Raw genomic sequence first — 16,089 nt, forward strand, 5'->3', positions numbered from 1 at the left:
GTTATAGTAGAAGCTACACAGTGTATATGTTTCCAACCTTAGGTGGAGGGAACAATTTCTATAAAAGCAGTTGACACAACGATATAAAACATTGCAACGGCCAGCTTATCGAACACGCCGAGGATCCAAAAATATGACCAGGAAGGTATAAAGGACATAAGGTAAATTAATTTTATCGGTCTATGTATTTTGAATAGGTGAAAGTAAGAGAAATCCCCCTAAACTGCACCTGGCCACATCTTCATGCTTGGGAGATGCACCGAGTAGAATCAGATAACATGTCAACAAATATATGCTTCCTCTATGTCTATACAGCGAAATGATCTGATCTGCACTATGTAAGAATAAGAACAATCGCAATGCAGGATAATCATTTTACCAACCCCCGAATGGCATGATATCCATATCCGACCCCACTTAATCAAAGCTCACCAACCACGCACGATCCTCGCTGACTTTCCCAGATGTCTTACCATCGTCAACAAGATAACACTTGTAAGCCTCGCGCAGCAGACTCTCCCGCGCAACCTCACAATCCACCCGAATATCCTCCACCAACGCCTCCAGCGAGACATAATCAAACTCCGGCCGGATATAACCCAGAATCAGCAGGTTGAGTCGCGTTTTATAGAAATCAGGCAAACGATTGAATTTAGTATGACCCTCCTGTCCCGCAGCGGTGGGCGATGGTTCCGTGAGAGCGGGCATGATATGGATTTCCTGAATTGAGCAACCGCGTCAGTCTGATATCGATACCGATACCCCACCAAAATGCGGGTTTCAACATTTGGCGGCATTTCGTGTGGCTTATTATATATCACATCACATACCACAGATCGCACGGTGTTCTTATAGAAAGGGTTATATCCGATACTCAATACAGCAGGCAGAACCACCGCTGTGGATGTGCTGCCCTCGGATGTCTCATGGTGATATGTTTTCGGGTCGAGTGCTACAACGCCATAGTAGACGCCGGTTGTCAGCTCGGGGTGCTTCTCGGATAGGTCATCGGCGGGGATGTTGGCGGTGGGGATTCCGAGCTGTAGTCATCCGGAAAAGCGAGTCAGCGGTAAGTTTGTTGTGCCTGTTGCGCTGTGCGAGTCTAGCAACGAGGTTGCGTTCCCAGATTCATGGACTTACGTCTTTGCTCCCACGGCCAAATCCCTTGATTACTGGGCCTGACAGTCTTATGGGGAAAGGAGGCTCTGGGGAGTCGGGCCCAGCTACCGGATCGCGCGGCTTGGACATGATTATGTTCGGGTGGGGGTATGGTGAAGCGTGGATATTGGCACAGACAGATCTGTGAAGAGTGTCGTTTCGTCTGGGGTGTACTGATTGTGTGATTTAGCAATGGCTTGGCGTGATGCTGGCGTTGAGTGTGTCTGAATATGACCGAACCTGGTGTGGTGGGGGTTATCGCGATAAGGATACCTAATTAGGTGCCTTGTCTATCAGGCGTCAATTCACATGCAATTCCAAGGTTGGATTGAAGGTTGAGTTAAGCTTATTTCTTTGTTTAAATTTAGATTCATGGATGGTCCAGGGCTCAACGAGGTCAGAAATGACCCCACTCAATATCATGGCATTATGCTCATACAGTAACGATCCCGTCCCAGAGATATCATTTTTTGTCCCTTTTGAGCGCCGCAAAAGGAAAATAAAACAAGAAAAGCATATCCACAATCCTGGAATTGATTCCAGGAATCCAATAAGCATAACATATATACGAGAACATAGAACAAAAAAAGACCCCGTCGGCCAGTGGCCCGAATGAAATCAACATCAAAGGAAATCATACAATCCCAGAACCAGGAAATATGTACCAGGTAGAACGACAGAAGAAAAGAAGACAAGCCTAATGTTAGGCTCTGTCAAGGGTATGAAAGGGTAATCTGAAACAAGAGCAGGTAACAAATCCAAAAAAAAAATCAAATCAAATGCATGGCAAGAACTAGAAGAGAGCGGGTTAGCATAAGCACAAATCTGAAAGATTGTATGACCTTAGAGACTTACATTCATCACAATGAGCATCGGGATATCGAACACATCGCGTTTCACTGTCCAGCAGTACGCGCATTCGACCTTTCCGTCCTTGAAACCGAGCTGGTTCATACCAGCCTCGCCAGCAATGCCACCCTTGCGGAGGTGGTTGCTCCACTTTCCGTTATCATCGGACTGTGCAACCTCCATGTCCTCCTTGGTCTTATATTTGAGCAGCTTGCACCGAGTCATGACACTGCCACGAGAATCGCCGAATGCCAGACGCGCAAAGTCCTCGTAGAACTCTACGACACTGTCATCGTCGAGAAGTTCGGCCAAGAATACCGGCTGGGGGCGTCCAGTGCCAGAATTCTCTAATGTTGTACCGCGCGGTGTAAAGCTACCGCGTGACGTTGTTCCGGACTGGGGTACGCCCGAACCACCGGTGTTGACGTTGAGATTTGCCTCTTTTCCTAGAAGCACGTCTTTCTTCCATCCGGTTAGGATGCTGAACTCCTTGCCTACGGCGGCGATCTCGCCAGTGCGTCGGCAGACGATAGTCGGCGTTCCACATGCGTTGATGAAATCCTCGTACTCCCAGAGAGTTCGTTGGAAGCATTTTTCCATGAAAATAAGATCATCTCGATTAAGGGTCTTAGTAGTTGCGATAAAAGAGGGTCGAATAGATGCAAGCGCCTTGGCAATTCGCACGGTCTTTTGCGGCGAAAAGCGACGTTGGATGAAAGCAGTCAGATTGTGGAAGCCACTTGTGTAAGCATAGGGCTCCTTCACGCTTTCGTATATTGAGGAAGGATTGCGGTGGCGCCGTTTAGGACCAACCTGCAGATTTGGGTGCTTCAAGATCGATGCTGACGTCACTTGGCGTTGTCCATTCGGCACCAGGCTGTTGGACTTGGGAGCAGGAGCGATATTATTGAATGGGCCGTCATCGAATGCAGCCGTTGCAATATTCGGGCTTGGGGCCGAGCCAGGGCTAGTGAAGCTTGCTGGTCCACTTTCAATCGCAAATGCATGTGGTGCATTTGCTTTCATGTGTTCGGGGAGCATGGCATTTGGGCCATACACACCGCCGACATTCACATGCTGGCCCGAGGCCGGCCCGGTCGACCATTCATTTAGGAGAGGATCACCGAACATGAAAGGTTGATTCCCTGGGCTTTCTCCAAACCCAGGAGCTGGTGTGGAGAACTGGGCAGACCCACTGCGGCCGATCGACCCTCGCTGTCCTGCGGAATCGGTCGGAGAGTCACCGGCCGCCCCGGTGGCCATATGCCCAAGCATGCCGAATTCCAGAGCACCGTATCGATTTTCGAAGTTCATGCTCGATAGATCGAAGTTGAAGAGCGCTGGATCACTAGGATCAAAAAATGGCCCTGCAAGAGGATTTTGAGACTGACTTGTATCCCCAGAGAGGGCACCTGGGGTAGGCTGCTGGTTTAGAGTCGATGAAAGGCTCGGGTTTCGACCATTGGTGCTGTTTTTCATGTTAAAAGTGGGTGAAACGGGTGATTGCGTGGTAAACGGGCTTTGGCTCATGGAGGATTCTTGATAGGGATTGTAAGATGATGCCTGCGTCTGGGGTGTAGGGTAAAAGTTGTTATTCGAGGGATTGGTTGATTGTTGGTTATGTTGATGGCTGTGTTGTTGACTATGTTGGCTGTGTTGCTGGTTGGAGTTGACAGCATTTGTGCCATTTCTAGATATAGGCAGATTATTGCGGAGCGTGTTGTTGTATAGATTGGTGTTGTTGCTGCTGCTAACAGCTGGCATCAACGCCCCATCGGGAGCATCATGGAGATACTTGGCCTTTTTGCGAACACCATCATGGCAAGCATCTTGAAGCCCACGTTTGATGCAACGTTGACACGGTCGTTCGTCGCCTAAATCCAATATATATTAGTCAGATATCTAACAAGGGCTGTGATCAATCTATCATCATACCACAAGTCAAATGAGCTCGTTGGCATGCAAAGCAAGCTCGTCGGGCCTTCTTCCGTCGCGGTCGGGAGGGATCCTTGGCATTGGCTGCTTTGCGGTCCGCTTTGCTATCGCCATTAGTCTTGGGCTTTACGTCCGATTGTTCGTGTTCCGTGATATCAGCGGAGTCGCGATCCCCACTGTAGTCCCGTGCAGGAACCGGGGAGCCGTGCTTGGCTTCCATGTTCATTTCGGCATGTATCCCGAGAACGGTGATCTATGGACACGTCCACAAAAGTGAGGTAAAGCGGTGCTTCAAACCGATTAAACCACTTTCCGTGCCTTGCTGTGTTTATCTAAAGAAACAAATCGTGGTGGCGACAATACCGATGATACCATCCGCGCTGCGATCTCGGCGGGCCAGCGGATCCACGTGCACAAGATTCAGTCCAGCTTGTGACAGAGAAAAAAAAGAACGATCGCAAATTGCTGATCGTCCGTGTTGAGACTTGAAATCCACCCAAGTCACCTCTCGAAGGTCGGAGGGGTCTCCAGTCCGTGGTTCCTATAATCGCGCGTTTGCGACTACAGTTGGCGGGGAATCGGAACCGGAATCACGGCGAGTCGAGTCACGGGTGTAACGGGGGACAATCGACTGGAGATGCGACGGATGTACGATGATCTGACACATTGAACGATTTCAATGTGGGTTGTAGATGGAGAGAAATTGGCGCAAAGCTGACAGAAAAATCCCGTAACGGTTCGGGGCTGAACTGGGAGTGGAGAGGTGGACGAGTTCGTTCGGCTGCGGGGAAGATATGAATTTCTCTCCAAACGCGAGAGCCGTGCCGATACGAGGCCGAGAAGCTAGAGAAATAAAGAAATGAAAGTTGAGGCAAATATTATTCGCGGGGAAGGTCGAAGAAGAAATGGATGACTCCCAAGAAGGGCTCTCGATCAGAGTGTTCCCGTGACTAGGTGTCTAAGCAAGACACTTCCTAAGGTTAACACGACACAGTCCAATTGTAAAGGATTGGTAAAGGACTAAATGAGACTCGCGTGAGTGACGGAATACAATTTTTTAATATATATTTTTTTCTATTTTTTTTCCTATATTTATTTCCCAATTTCTTTTAGAATTTTCGCGCTATATTTCGCACTTCTAAAAAGGCGCACCTGGGCAGGGCTGGCTATACTTCGTAAAACAGCCACTATTTTACCTAATTAATTTTACTGGGCTTTTATTTTTTTTTTTTTTTTGCTACCCAACCTATTAATCCTTCGTTGGGCGTGATTTAATTTAATAGCTATCTCTGATCATGAATTTCTAGAACGTAGAGTAATATTATCCTTCAACATCTTCCATAAAAACAACTAAAAAGCTATATATATGTACATCATACTCACATGCTGACGTTCAGGGCAACGGTCACTGGAGGCCCGGCATTTGATTTTGCCAAGTATTACATCTTTCACAACATTACCGGAAACAACAGGTAATTTAAGCGCGTTCAGGGACTCTGATTGGCTGTATTGGAATCCTGCACCAGATCGGGTTCCGCGCATACCGGATGACCTATACTATTAGTAACCCCGCGGGGGGTAATTGCGCACGTGCAGGAACCAGGTCGATTGTAGACCTTGTTCTCTCTTTTGAATTACCCATGAACGTTGAATGCAAGTATCTCCAATTGAGTCATTATTCTTCTGCCACAGGCGAATTGATTCCGAGAAACCCCGCTCCAGACCTTCCACGGTTCTCGGCATCGTGCTCCGACCCGTTTTGTTCCGAGGCTGGGCTGGGGTTGGCTCTGCCGAGGCTAGAAGGCTCTCAATATATCGCTCAGCTATGACGGTTGCTATACTCCGAAGAAGAGATTCTCATGTCTGTCTGTAGCCGGGGGGGAAGTTGGTTGGGGATGATTGCCTGTGACTGTATTCCAAGACCACATGACGCTCGTATGCTTCACAACTGGCCCGACAGACTGGGGGTTGCCGTCGGAGAATTAAAGCCCGGGCCAGGTCCGTCCAATTTCTATTCTTGGAGTGGGATCTATTTATCCCTGTGTCAAGCACGCTAGTATTATCAAAGGATTCATGGTCTGCCTGGGGTCAGGAACCGCCAGATCGAATATGCAAGATTGTTTACAAATGGAATCAAGTAGAGCTAGAATATGAAGCATATATCCTTGCCGATCATGCGTATTATTGACTATGGTTTTCTGCATTGGCTTTTGAACTGCAGACGGTACAGCAGCTGCAGGCGTTAGGTCTTGATCTCTGGTTGCAGGCCAGGTGCTGACCCATCCCCAAGCCAAAACGTCTCAGCCCAGGAGGTTCCCAATATCCGGTCATGGGATGCCGTGTTCATCGCCTACGGCACACCGTATTCAGATGAAACCGGTTGGTAAACCGTTGATATGGCACCGAGGGTAGACATGTGGCTCCCCTCGTAAAGGAGCAATCCAGCCAGCAGCCAACCCGCTTAAGATTAATGTATGTACGGGTATTATATGTGCACGGAAGGATCGATCACGCCTGGGATTTCGCGAATCGGCTCTTACTTCGGATCCAGCTGCCATACCGGAAGAATAGGTACCTATTATGAACGTCAGTACAACAGTGGACAGAACAGCTTATGTTGAGTTCTCTGTCGCCAGGGCCACATGCAACTGGAATAGTAGATTGGTAGGTCATAACGTAAGAGTAAATCAAGTACGTCAAAATCAGCACTTACGGGAAAGGGGTCATGACAAGGGTCAGGAACGCTAACAAGGAAGTTGCCCAGTTATATCCAAGGTTGTGGTACACTGCATGACGGTTAGCCATAATCATTACGTCTCAACTGTGTGCAGGCAAGAACATAGGTGTCAAGCATTGAGGAAGAGCTACAGATCGGCCTGTTCAGAATAGAACGCATCGACCCACATCGTAAAGATGCACTGCATGGAAAGCACGGACTTCCAATTCTTGTCGCTGCGCCGAGACAGTGCAGACAAACTTACTTTGCATTCCAAACAGTGGAAATATGCCTCCAAAGGATGAGCGAGTGAAGCTGTTCGCTGCCAGAGCGCTGGCAGCAAAAGTTGGATACGCATCGACTAGGAATGTGAAAATGCCCGAGTAGACTAGGATTGTCCTAACAGTAACACAATCCATTAGCATCATACCAATAGATGGTCGTCCAGCTAGGTGAGATTGCAACGTTGATCTTACCCTGCACCAAAAACAGCACTGCCAATGATAGGCGCAATCCAATGGACATTAGGGTAGATTGTCCAAGCAAAAATGAAAAGTCCTATAGTAACCAAGGGTCCTCCCAGGATCGCTATTCCGTCAAAGTCAGCCATTGATTTCTTGGAACCTTGGCACCTGAACAATTTGCTGGCAAGCTTACCTGGGGGCAGTCGCCACTCCGGTTGGAAGTCATCGAGCTTTTTCGTGGCTTTCTCATGGTTACGCTCCAGGCGAACGTAGTTTCGGCGCCAGAATGGATCTGACAAAATGGCTATAACCATGCCGACAAACAAACCAAGGAAACACAACCCACGCTGCCATATTACTAGCCCGAAAACTTCCGAAAAGACTAGCTGGAAAGCACCAAAGAAGAGGTACAGAATACCCAACAGGATAGCCGAGAAAATGCAAAGGCATAGACACATTGGCTCCAATACTAATAGCAGAACTGGTCTTTTCATGGAGAGCAGCACGGTCTGGCTCACAGAACGCTGCAACTTTTCGATCGGAGCTTTCCATCGCTCGTCCCCGGTTTCCTGGCGCAGCTTCTCCGCTTTACGCCGCAAAAGTCTAGAACATGGTTAGCGTTGCAACCGTTCCAGGATCTGGGGATACATACACTGGGTGATAGGTCTCCGGAACTAGGAATATTATCGAGGCGAGCATCACTCCCGCCCATATCAGGAGCACATAAAACGTCCAACGCCTGCGGGGGTATAAGCTTCAATCGATACCAGAATTCAATATGAAAACATACCATGTGGTAAATGCATTGATGAAGCCACCAACCAGAGGCCCGACTTCAGGTCCCACGAAAGGGCTCGCAGTGTAGAGCATCATGGGGAATGCAAGCTCATGGCGATCAAACATATCACCGACAGTACCTCCAGCAACACTCAAAAAGGCACTGCCTGACAGTCCACTGAAGAACCGAGCGATAATCATGGTCTGGGTATTCTTAGCTAATGCGCATGGAATGATCCAAACGAGGAACAGGCTGAAAGAACAAATATAAATGTTTCTCCGGCCATAAAACTAAGCAAAAATCAGATCAGTAACTCAATTATCTCTCTGTGAAACTTTTTTCTTACCTCTGATAATGGGCTAAGAAATAGTGGTCCAATGCCTATAAGTAAATCGAAAAGAGTCAGTACAGTCCGGCCCGCGAAAGACGACAATATCGGTACGAACCAAGACCCCAAATAAAGAAAGATAATCCAAGCGTCGCAACTTCTTGCGAACACCCAAATTCACTCATCAATTGGGCATATGTCGTAGTATAGATCGAAGAGGCACAAGTCCTACACGCAGTAGGTCAGCATCTATGCGATGTAGAGAAAGCGAGACGAAACCGGCCGTATACTCACACGCAAAGTGAACCCATTGAGACAATAATGACAACCAACCACCGTCGGGCCTTGCTCATATTGCGCGGATTCATAGGATCGTTCTCCTCCCAGCCCACAGTATATGCATCATCCTCGTTCGCCACCGCGGCCTCGTCGACTTCATGGCCGCCAATGCTGACGCCGTCGTTCAATGACCAGCTGCGTTCCAGGGACCTGGATGTGACTGATTTAGACGCATTCGAGCGCTGTTTCTGGAGTGGTGCGCTGCCTTCATTGTGGGGACCCGGGGAGCTTATCGGGGCATAAGTTACGTCCTCGGACTTGGTGCGGTCGAATCCGTTGTCGCTCTTATCGCTAGAGTGTCTTTCGGGGTCAAGGTGGGCTTTTTCTTCGCCGAGGTCCGGTTGTGATATGTCTGTACTTGACGGAGACATGGTCAATTGGCATACGGCGGTCAAACGTCAGACTTGCTCATCTGGTTTGTTTTGTTTTAGCGATGAAGTCATGGAAAACAAAACGAACGGTCTGGAGCTGCCTAGGTATATGTATTGACTGGTGGATATGTGAGTCAGTATCTTGAAAGAGAAGGGAAAATGTTCTTAGCGTCTAAAATGGAAATCAAAAGTCCGAGCTGATCAATCAAGGCGATCCCGGGGATAAACTAGTTCACGGGGTCCTAATTCCGCTTTCTCGAAGCCGACCTCGGGAGTGATCCCGCCAAGTATAATTCTAACGTGGATAATTATATCTAGATTCTACCTAAATTCTACAATACGCATCGTCTTTTAACTGGAACATTTGGCTGTTATCGGGCGCCAAGAACATAAACACGTGGGAACGTTGCACCATGTGGTAAGAGCCACATAATTCTCCGATCCACGGTCTAGACAAAAATAAAACCTGTTTGAGATAGAGATATGTTCAATTAAGCTAGAGCTAACACTACTACGCAACAAAATCAATTTATCAACGCTCCCAAGGGACCAGATGCCCAAACAAAAACCCCAACAGTAACCAAGGTCCTATGTCTCCAAGCCAGCCCTAAACTCCTGATAGTCATTCAATTGAACGCTATCCCCAAAGAAAACACCTGATCTCAAATCGAGATATTCCATCCCAAAGTTGAGCTGTACAAGAAGAGAAAGATGCGCCAATAGATCCCAGAAATTTTGGTCAAGAGGACACACCCTCTACAGAGCCTGGCTAAGCTGGCTCATGGCACCAGAAGCGTTCTCCTCGGCCCAAGAGCCCCAGAGTGCCTGCTTGCCAGCGATCTTGAGGGGGCCACCAATAGATTTAGCTCCCTGGTCGACCTTAACAGCATCTTTCGTGGCCAGCACCAAGACTTCGAAGAACATTTTTGTGGCATCGGCCTTGCTAGACCGCTGCTCGGGAAGGAGATCTTGGAACAACACGCTCTGCTTCTGCTGGGTGGTTGAGCTACCAAGCTTCTCGCGGAGAATATGCACAGCGTGCTTGGTGCCCATTGAGACCGGCTCGGTATCCACGGGGTGCGCCATAGTATCGTCCAGTTCGTCCATGGGCTGGTTGTTGCCTTCGTCATCACTCAGGTGCAAAACATGGTCTTCGTCATCTCCAGGGAATTCAATTTCAGAGCGCAGGTTCATAGTCGTATCGAGAGCAATGCCCTCGTCGATCGGGACGATGGCTTCGTCGTCACCAAGCTCCAGGGCAGGAACGTCGACGGCAGCCACATCCATATCGGAAATGCCACTGTCGCGCTTGCGCTTCAGCTCACCGGCCTTCTTGACAGAATCCAAAGAGAGCATGCCGCGCAGCTCGGGTGCCCATCCGCGCCCACGGTCCTCGCCAAACACACTAGACACAAAGTTGCCATTCTGCTGACGGGTCATAAGGGTGAGCAGGACGGGGTCGCGAGGCAAGAATGACGCGGGCTTCAAAATCGAAGAACGATCATTTTGCTGGTCCTTGATCTTAGAGCTGGAGATTGCGACTTCCTTGTCGAGTCCCATAAGTTTCTGGCGCTTGGTGCGCTGACCCTGCTGGGCGCTAACGGCATCGGGTGTTGCAGATACATCTCGGTTGAATTCCTCTTCCAGTTGATTCATTTGATCAGAACCAGCATCGGAAAGGGGGCTTTCGGAGTCACGGTCGAATCGGTTGTCGGCAGCACGGGGCGTCTCGCCACCACCGCCAAAGTCGTCATCGTTGTTGAAGTCCATGGGGGCATCTGGGAGTAGGTCATTCAGATTGTCGTGGACATCATCGCCAAGGTCCATCTTGTCGAGAGCGTCATCATCTCCAAGGTCCAGTCCAAGATCGTCGTCGTCGTTGAATTTTCCGGCGTCATTGAAAAGATCCTCCTCCACGGGGCGAGGCGCGGGAGCATCTCGACCAATTTCCATAGTCGGGTCATTTCCAAGGGGTAATTCATCCTCGCCCAAGTCAAGATCAACAAGGGAAGGGTCTTCAAGGCGTGCGGGTTCCTGAGAAACAGAGCGGCGGAAGCTACTGTCTGGGAGGAATTGGCTTCCAAAATCCATGCCACCAGGGCGCTTTTCAGCAGGCTCCAGGTCGAGGGTTTGAGGGAAGAGCAGAGAGGTATCGAGGTTGGTGAAAAGATCAGATTCAGTGAGTACATCGGGAAGAGTAATGCCACCTGGGGCGACGACAGTCGAAGTCAAGTCATTGTTGTTTGTGAGACGGAAAGCCTGGTATATGGTTAGACTGAACCAAATCACTACTGATTCAAAAGAGTGCGTACCATTTTAATTTTCATCAGAGCTTCATTGCAATCGTCGAGGAGGTAGCGAGCCTTGCGGCTGTAAATTCGAACTACACCGAGCAGCAATTGGCCACTCAATCGCAGAGCCATAGGGGCCTGACCCTGATCAACAATAGCATTGACACTGCTCTCGATATCCGACTGCAGGATATGCGACTTCGAAAGTTTGCGTTCGATATTAGCCGACAGCCAAACGCGAGCCAACGGCCCGGTTTTCGACAGGAGAGTCTCGGAATAGAACATGATGTGTTTGTCGCAACGATATACTTTACAACGGCAAAATTTCTTTCGCCAAATCCAATAGGGGAAAGGACCCGCCCGGCGCGGGGGTGAGGTGCAGATGGACGACGCGCTGAAGCCGGGAAAACAATGACTTGTGCGAAGACTCGCACTCGGTAATCGTATGAAAAGATAGATATGTGACTAAAAGGATAAAAAGTTTATCACTTGATCGCGTGAATTCAAGACATCGAAGACGATGAAGATGGGAAGGGTATGTGCGCGCGAGGGATATCTTGGAGTTGGCTGAGAAACCAAGGAGGAACGGGAAGATGCGCGTCGGTGGGAATATCAGGCGGCAGCTGTGGCCTGGGCGGGATTTTTGCTGATGTAATTGAGGGGGCTGGGAATGTCGAGTCACGTGTAGGGTACACAAAGGAATACCAGAGCAGTACGAAGGGCGAAGTACTACAAGAATGAGTTTTATCAGCAAATAAACTACTCCGTACATGGTTTAGGATCCAGATAAAGATAAAAGAAATCGTGAATAAAATTTCCCAAAATATTTCTCAGAAAACCATAGAAAACTCTTATATAAATCATTGCTCTTATGGAGTACATCCTATGCTCTGCCCTACACGTGATATGTTGCGCTAGTCTAAATGTAGTATCCGGATAAACTCCCTACCCGAAATAGCTAGGCCACAACGGGTAAAGCATCATCATGGGACCTAGCCTCTTCTAAGTGGAATCGATACTCTGAATGGACTCATTTTACGGTTTGGATTATAGCAAAAGGCTCCCTCGAATTGGATTTTTGGTCTCAAGTCATCTTTCCGTCCCTTGTTTGTTGTCGGCCGACTTGCGCCAACTCCGCAAATCTAGCCGTTAGTCTAGCCGCCCCCGTGTGAAGCTGCTGCCAGATCGCAACTAACGTGAATTGTCGAAGCATAGTCAATTCTTATCGAGACGGGATGAAAATTTCTTTTCAGGATATCTAAAGTCTTATTTTCTTGTCTTTCACAATTCATCCCCCAAAGCATGAGCAATGTCAAGGTCCGCAACACCTTCATTGCCTTTGCATAATGCATCAAACGCCGACTTTCTTCGGCCCCCCTCCACAACACATATGACCGGACCGCCAAATGCTCCATCGTCGGTAAGTATACTTGCTTGATTGATGTACTACGTGTGCTATATCCTTGCTCCACTTCTCGGCGCCCCTAGACAACGGAGTTTCTAACACATGGTCTTGTTTTCTAGGCGTCGACCTCAACGTACTCGTGGCTCGAGCCTCATGAAACTGCCGAGCGACTGCGGACCTCCCTTTTACACGGCCTGACACCCGCCGAGGCAGAGATACGCTTGGCTAGAGATGGACCGAACGAGCTTCCCCACGATGAGCCAGAACCCCTCTGGCTGCGGTTCCTTAAACAGTTCAAGGAGACGCTGATTCTCCTCCTCCTCGGCTCTGCTGGAATCTCTTTTGTGATGGGCAACTACGACGATGCCATCAGCATTACTCTTGCGGTAACAATTGTTGTGACTGTTGGCTTTGTTCAAGAGTATCGGTCGGAGAAGTCGTTGGAAGCATTGAGCCGACTTGTACCCCATTATGCCCATTTGATCCGAGATCTTCCAACAGCTTCCTCCATGGCAACTGAGAATGGTGGTACGTCACCCGTGGGTTCATCTATAGAAATGGATGAAATTCGGAGCAAAAGCCCAGGCTCGGCGTCTGCCGCGGTCAAGGCTTCTTCAACTGTCCCCGCGAATGAACTTGTGCCCGGAGATTTGGTTCTTTTCACTACCGGAGACCGTATTCCCGCCGATATTCGAATCACCGCTGCAACAGATCTCAGCATTGATGAGTCGAACTTGACCGGAGAGAACGAGCCTGTGGCGAAGTATGCGGAGGCTCTGCGCACCGCATCTGGTGGGACCACTCCAGCGCCAAAAGGAATAGAACCCCCTCGGTCTCCGTTCTATGATGCACCGGCTACCGGTGCTGTTGGCGCTGACATTCGGTTGAACGAGCAGCACAACGTTGCCTTCATGGGTACACTAGTCCGCTCAGGTTACGGTCAGGGTATCGTTATCTCGACCGGCGCCAAGACGGAGTTTGGTAGTATATCAGCTTCGCTACAAGAAATCGAGAGCCCTCGAACACCCTTGCAACTATCTATGGATCGTTTGGGCCAGGAGCTGAGTTATATCTCTTTCGGTGTCATTGGATTGATCGTAGTCATCGGTCTTATCCAAGGTCGTAAGATTCTCGAAATGTTCACAATCGGTGTGTCGCTGGCCGTCGCAGCGATCCCGGAAGGCTTGCCTATCATTGTCACTGTCACACTCGCTCTCGGCGTCCTGCGCATGGCTAAGAGGGGGGCGATCATGCGGAGACTCCCCAGCGTTGAAACTCTTGGCTCTGTCAATGTCGTCTGCTCGGACAAGACTGGAACTCTCACTCTCAACCACATGACAGTTACCAAAATGTGGCATTTCGACTGTCCAGAGCCATTCGAGGTGCAAAGAGAAACGACCTCGGTGATTCCTTCTGGTCCTGCAGCGCAGACAATCCTTCGCGTTGGTAATATTGCAAACAACTCTCGTTTGTCACGGATGCACGCAAACTCGCCCGCCAGCGCATCTTCTGCGGCAGTACTTTCTTCGACCATCAACAGTGATTCGGCTGCTGCCAAGAGTCGATGGGTGGGTCAACCCACCGATGTGGCAATCTTGGATCTAATGGATACTCTGGGAGAAGATGATGTTCGCGATCGTATCAGCGCTCGTGTCCACGAGACCCCGTTCAGCTCCGAGCGGAAATGGATGGGTGTTGTTATCGGCGATTCTGGTGGTTCAAATGGAGGTCCCCATGTTGCCTATATCAAGGGTGCTCTCGAACAGGTCCTAGCGCGATCGGATACCTATCTCACCAAGGATGGTCGGGAAGTAATCCTAGACGAACCCCGTCGCAAAATTATCCGGGAAGCGGCAGAGAATATGGCCTCAGAGGGTCTTAGGGTCCTCGCTTTTGCCAGTGGAGTTGTCCGTGATACATCTAGAGGTGGCAGAGGCTTTGGCAGTCGGTCATCCCCGAAAATTGTTCATGGTGATGATGACGAGCGATACAACGGCTTGGTCTTCGCTGGACTTGTGGGTATGAATGACCCGCCCCGTAAAGATGTTCACAAATCCATTCGACGCTTGATGACTGGTGGTGTCAGAATCATCATGATTACTGGCGACGCCGAGACAACAGCTGTGGCTATAGCGAAGAAGCTTGGGATGCCAGTCAGTGATTCCCCGCATTCACGCTCAGTCATCGGGGGTGATGAACTCGATCGCATGACTGCTGCCGAACTTTCCCAGGCGATCTCAACGGTCTCGATCTTTGCCCGTACGAGCCCAGACCACAAGATGAAAATTGTGACAGCACTTCAAGCCCGCGGAGATGTGGTTGCCATGACCGGCGATGGTGTCAACGATGCGCCCGCTCTGAAGAAAGCCGACATAGGTATTTCCATGGGCAAGCTCGGCACCGACGTTGCCAAGGAGGCAGCAGACATGATTCTGACGGACGACGATTTCTCGACTATCTTGCGGGCAATTGAACAGGGCAAGGGCATCTTCTATAACATCCAGAACTTCATTACGTTCCAGCTTAGTACCAGCGTGGCTGCACTCAGTCTTGTACTGCTGAGCACCACTCTTGGCTTCAAGAATCCGCTGAATGCTATGCAGATATTGTGGATCAGTGAGTACTCCTGCACCTGATCCATCCCCTGTATTTCTCTAACAATTATTACAGATATTCTCATGGATGGCCCGCCCGCCCAGTCCCTAGGTGTCGAGCCCGTCGATCCTACCATCATGAACCGCCCACCACGACCCAAGACCGCCCGTGTTCTGACAAAACCCCTGATCCAGCGCGTCCTCACTTCAGCCATGGTCATCATGATTGGTACATTGTCAATCTACATCCACGAGATGGGCGATATCACCGACGGCAGCCCAGTCGAGAAGCGCTCCCGCGTCGTCACCGCGCACGACACCACCATGACATTCACCTGCTTTGTTCTATTCGACATGTTCAACGCGTTGACCTGCCGCAGCGAGGGTAAGTCCGTCCTGCGCGGTGAAATGCCTCTGTTCGGAAACAAGATGTTCAATTACGCTGTTCTTGGATCCTTGGCCGGCCAGGCCTGCGTGATCTACCTGCCCTTCCTGCAGCGCATCTTCCAGACCGAGGCTCTCGGCTTCGGGTCGTTGGTCAAGCTGGTCTTCATTGCCAGTTCGGTGTTCTGGGTGGATGAAGGCCGTAAGTATCTGCATGCGATCCGTCGTCGGCGTGGTGTGGGTTCCGGTTATAGCGTCAATGTCTGATATACCGATACAACGAGTGTACGGTTCGGATGGCCTGTTACGATTTTAGAGGTGTCTATGGCATAGGCGTGTGTAGTTTATCATATTTGGATTGATATCCCCCATATACATAATAGAATTGTCGGTTGTCGGCATATATGCTGTGTTTTCCCATGTAGTCGGCGGCTTATCTCTTGGTGGTCTGTGTTGGTGGTTTTTTAGGTAGATGTC

The 16,089-nt window shown here is 49.6% G+C and overlaps 5 protein-coding genes across 5 annotated transcripts; 1 reads left to right on the forward strand and 4 right to left on the reverse strand.

Annotated features, from left to right (window-relative positions):
- Positions 1-417: 417 nt before the first annotated feature.
- fmn1 (riboflavin kinase) lies at positions 418-1,248 on the reverse strand (the record flags this gene model as incomplete). The annotated part of the gene is made up of 3 exons (XM_040953825.2): positions 418-720; positions 831-1,040; positions 1,141-1,248. 3 exons carry the CDS (start codon positions 1,246-1,248, stop codon positions 418-420), a joined length of 621 nt encoding a protein of 206 aa, XP_040815771.2.
- Positions 1,249-1,933: 685 nt separating this feature from the next.
- N7455_011855 (Zn(II)2Cys6 transcription factor domain-containing protein) lies at positions 1,934-4,168 on the reverse strand (the record flags this gene model as incomplete). The annotated part of the gene is made up of 3 exons (XM_040953938.2): positions 1,934-1,951; positions 2,014-3,881; positions 3,943-4,168. The coding sequence occupies 3 exons, from the start codon at positions 4,166-4,168 to the stop codon at positions 1,934-1,936; spliced, it is 2,112 nt and encodes a 703-aa protein (XP_040815762.1).
- Positions 4,169-6,450: 2,282 nt separating this feature from the next.
- Positions 6,451-8,938, reverse strand: N7455_011856 (MFS transporter; the record flags this gene model as incomplete). The annotated part of the gene is made up of 10 exons (XM_040953920.2): positions 6,451-6,517; positions 6,656-6,728; positions 6,924-7,057; positions 7,135-7,246; positions 7,316-7,725; positions 7,775-7,861; positions 7,913-8,190; positions 8,247-8,281; positions 8,347-8,456; positions 8,523-8,938. The coding sequence occupies 10 exons, from the start codon at positions 8,936-8,938 to the stop codon at positions 6,451-6,453; spliced, it is 1,722 nt and encodes a 573-aa protein (XP_040815810.2).
- Positions 8,939-9,405: 467 nt separating this feature from the next.
- N7455_011857 (kleisin alpha) lies at positions 9,406-11,824 on the reverse strand. The gene is made up of 2 exons (XM_040953772.2): positions 11,251-11,824; positions 9,406-11,197 (listed from the first exon to the last, which is right to left on the reverse strand). The coding sequence occupies exons 1-2, from the start codon at positions 11,512-11,514 to the stop codon at positions 9,695-9,697; spliced, it is 1,767 nt and encodes a 588-aa protein (XP_040815709.2). The 5' UTR covers positions 11,515-11,824; the 3' UTR covers positions 9,406-9,694.
- A 795-nt stretch (positions 11,825-12,619) lies between these two features.
- pmr1 (Ca(2+)/Mn(2+)-transporting P-type ATPase PMR1) lies at positions 12,620-15,879 on the forward strand (the record flags this gene model as incomplete). Its single annotated transcript, XM_040953913.2, has 3 exons — positions 12,620-12,649; positions 12,754-15,250; positions 15,305-15,879. The coding sequence occupies 3 exons, from the start codon at positions 12,620-12,622 to the stop codon at positions 15,877-15,879; spliced, it is 3,102 nt and encodes a 1,033-aa protein (XP_040815685.1).
- Positions 15,880-16,089: the final 210 nt, after the last annotated feature.

Source organism: Penicillium solitum, assembly GCF_028829755.1.
Source record: "Penicillium solitum strain IBT 25940 chromosome Unknown utg000009l_segment0_segment0, whole genome shotgun sequence".
In the NCBI taxonomy this organism is placed as follows: Eukaryota; Fungi; Ascomycota; class Eurotiomycetes; order Eurotiales; family Aspergillaceae; genus Penicillium; species Penicillium solitum.

Excerpts from the sequence above, each read along its gene's own strand:
- N7455_011857 (XM_040953772.2), bottom strand. The coding sequence starts at position 11,514 with ATGTTCTATTCCGAGACTCTCCTGTCGAAAACCGGGCCGTTGGCTCGC. Across the intron at positions 11,198-11,250 it reads CTCTGATGAAAATTAAAATG|GCTTTCCGTCTCACAAACAA; the intron begins GTACGCACTCTT and ends ACCATATACCAG.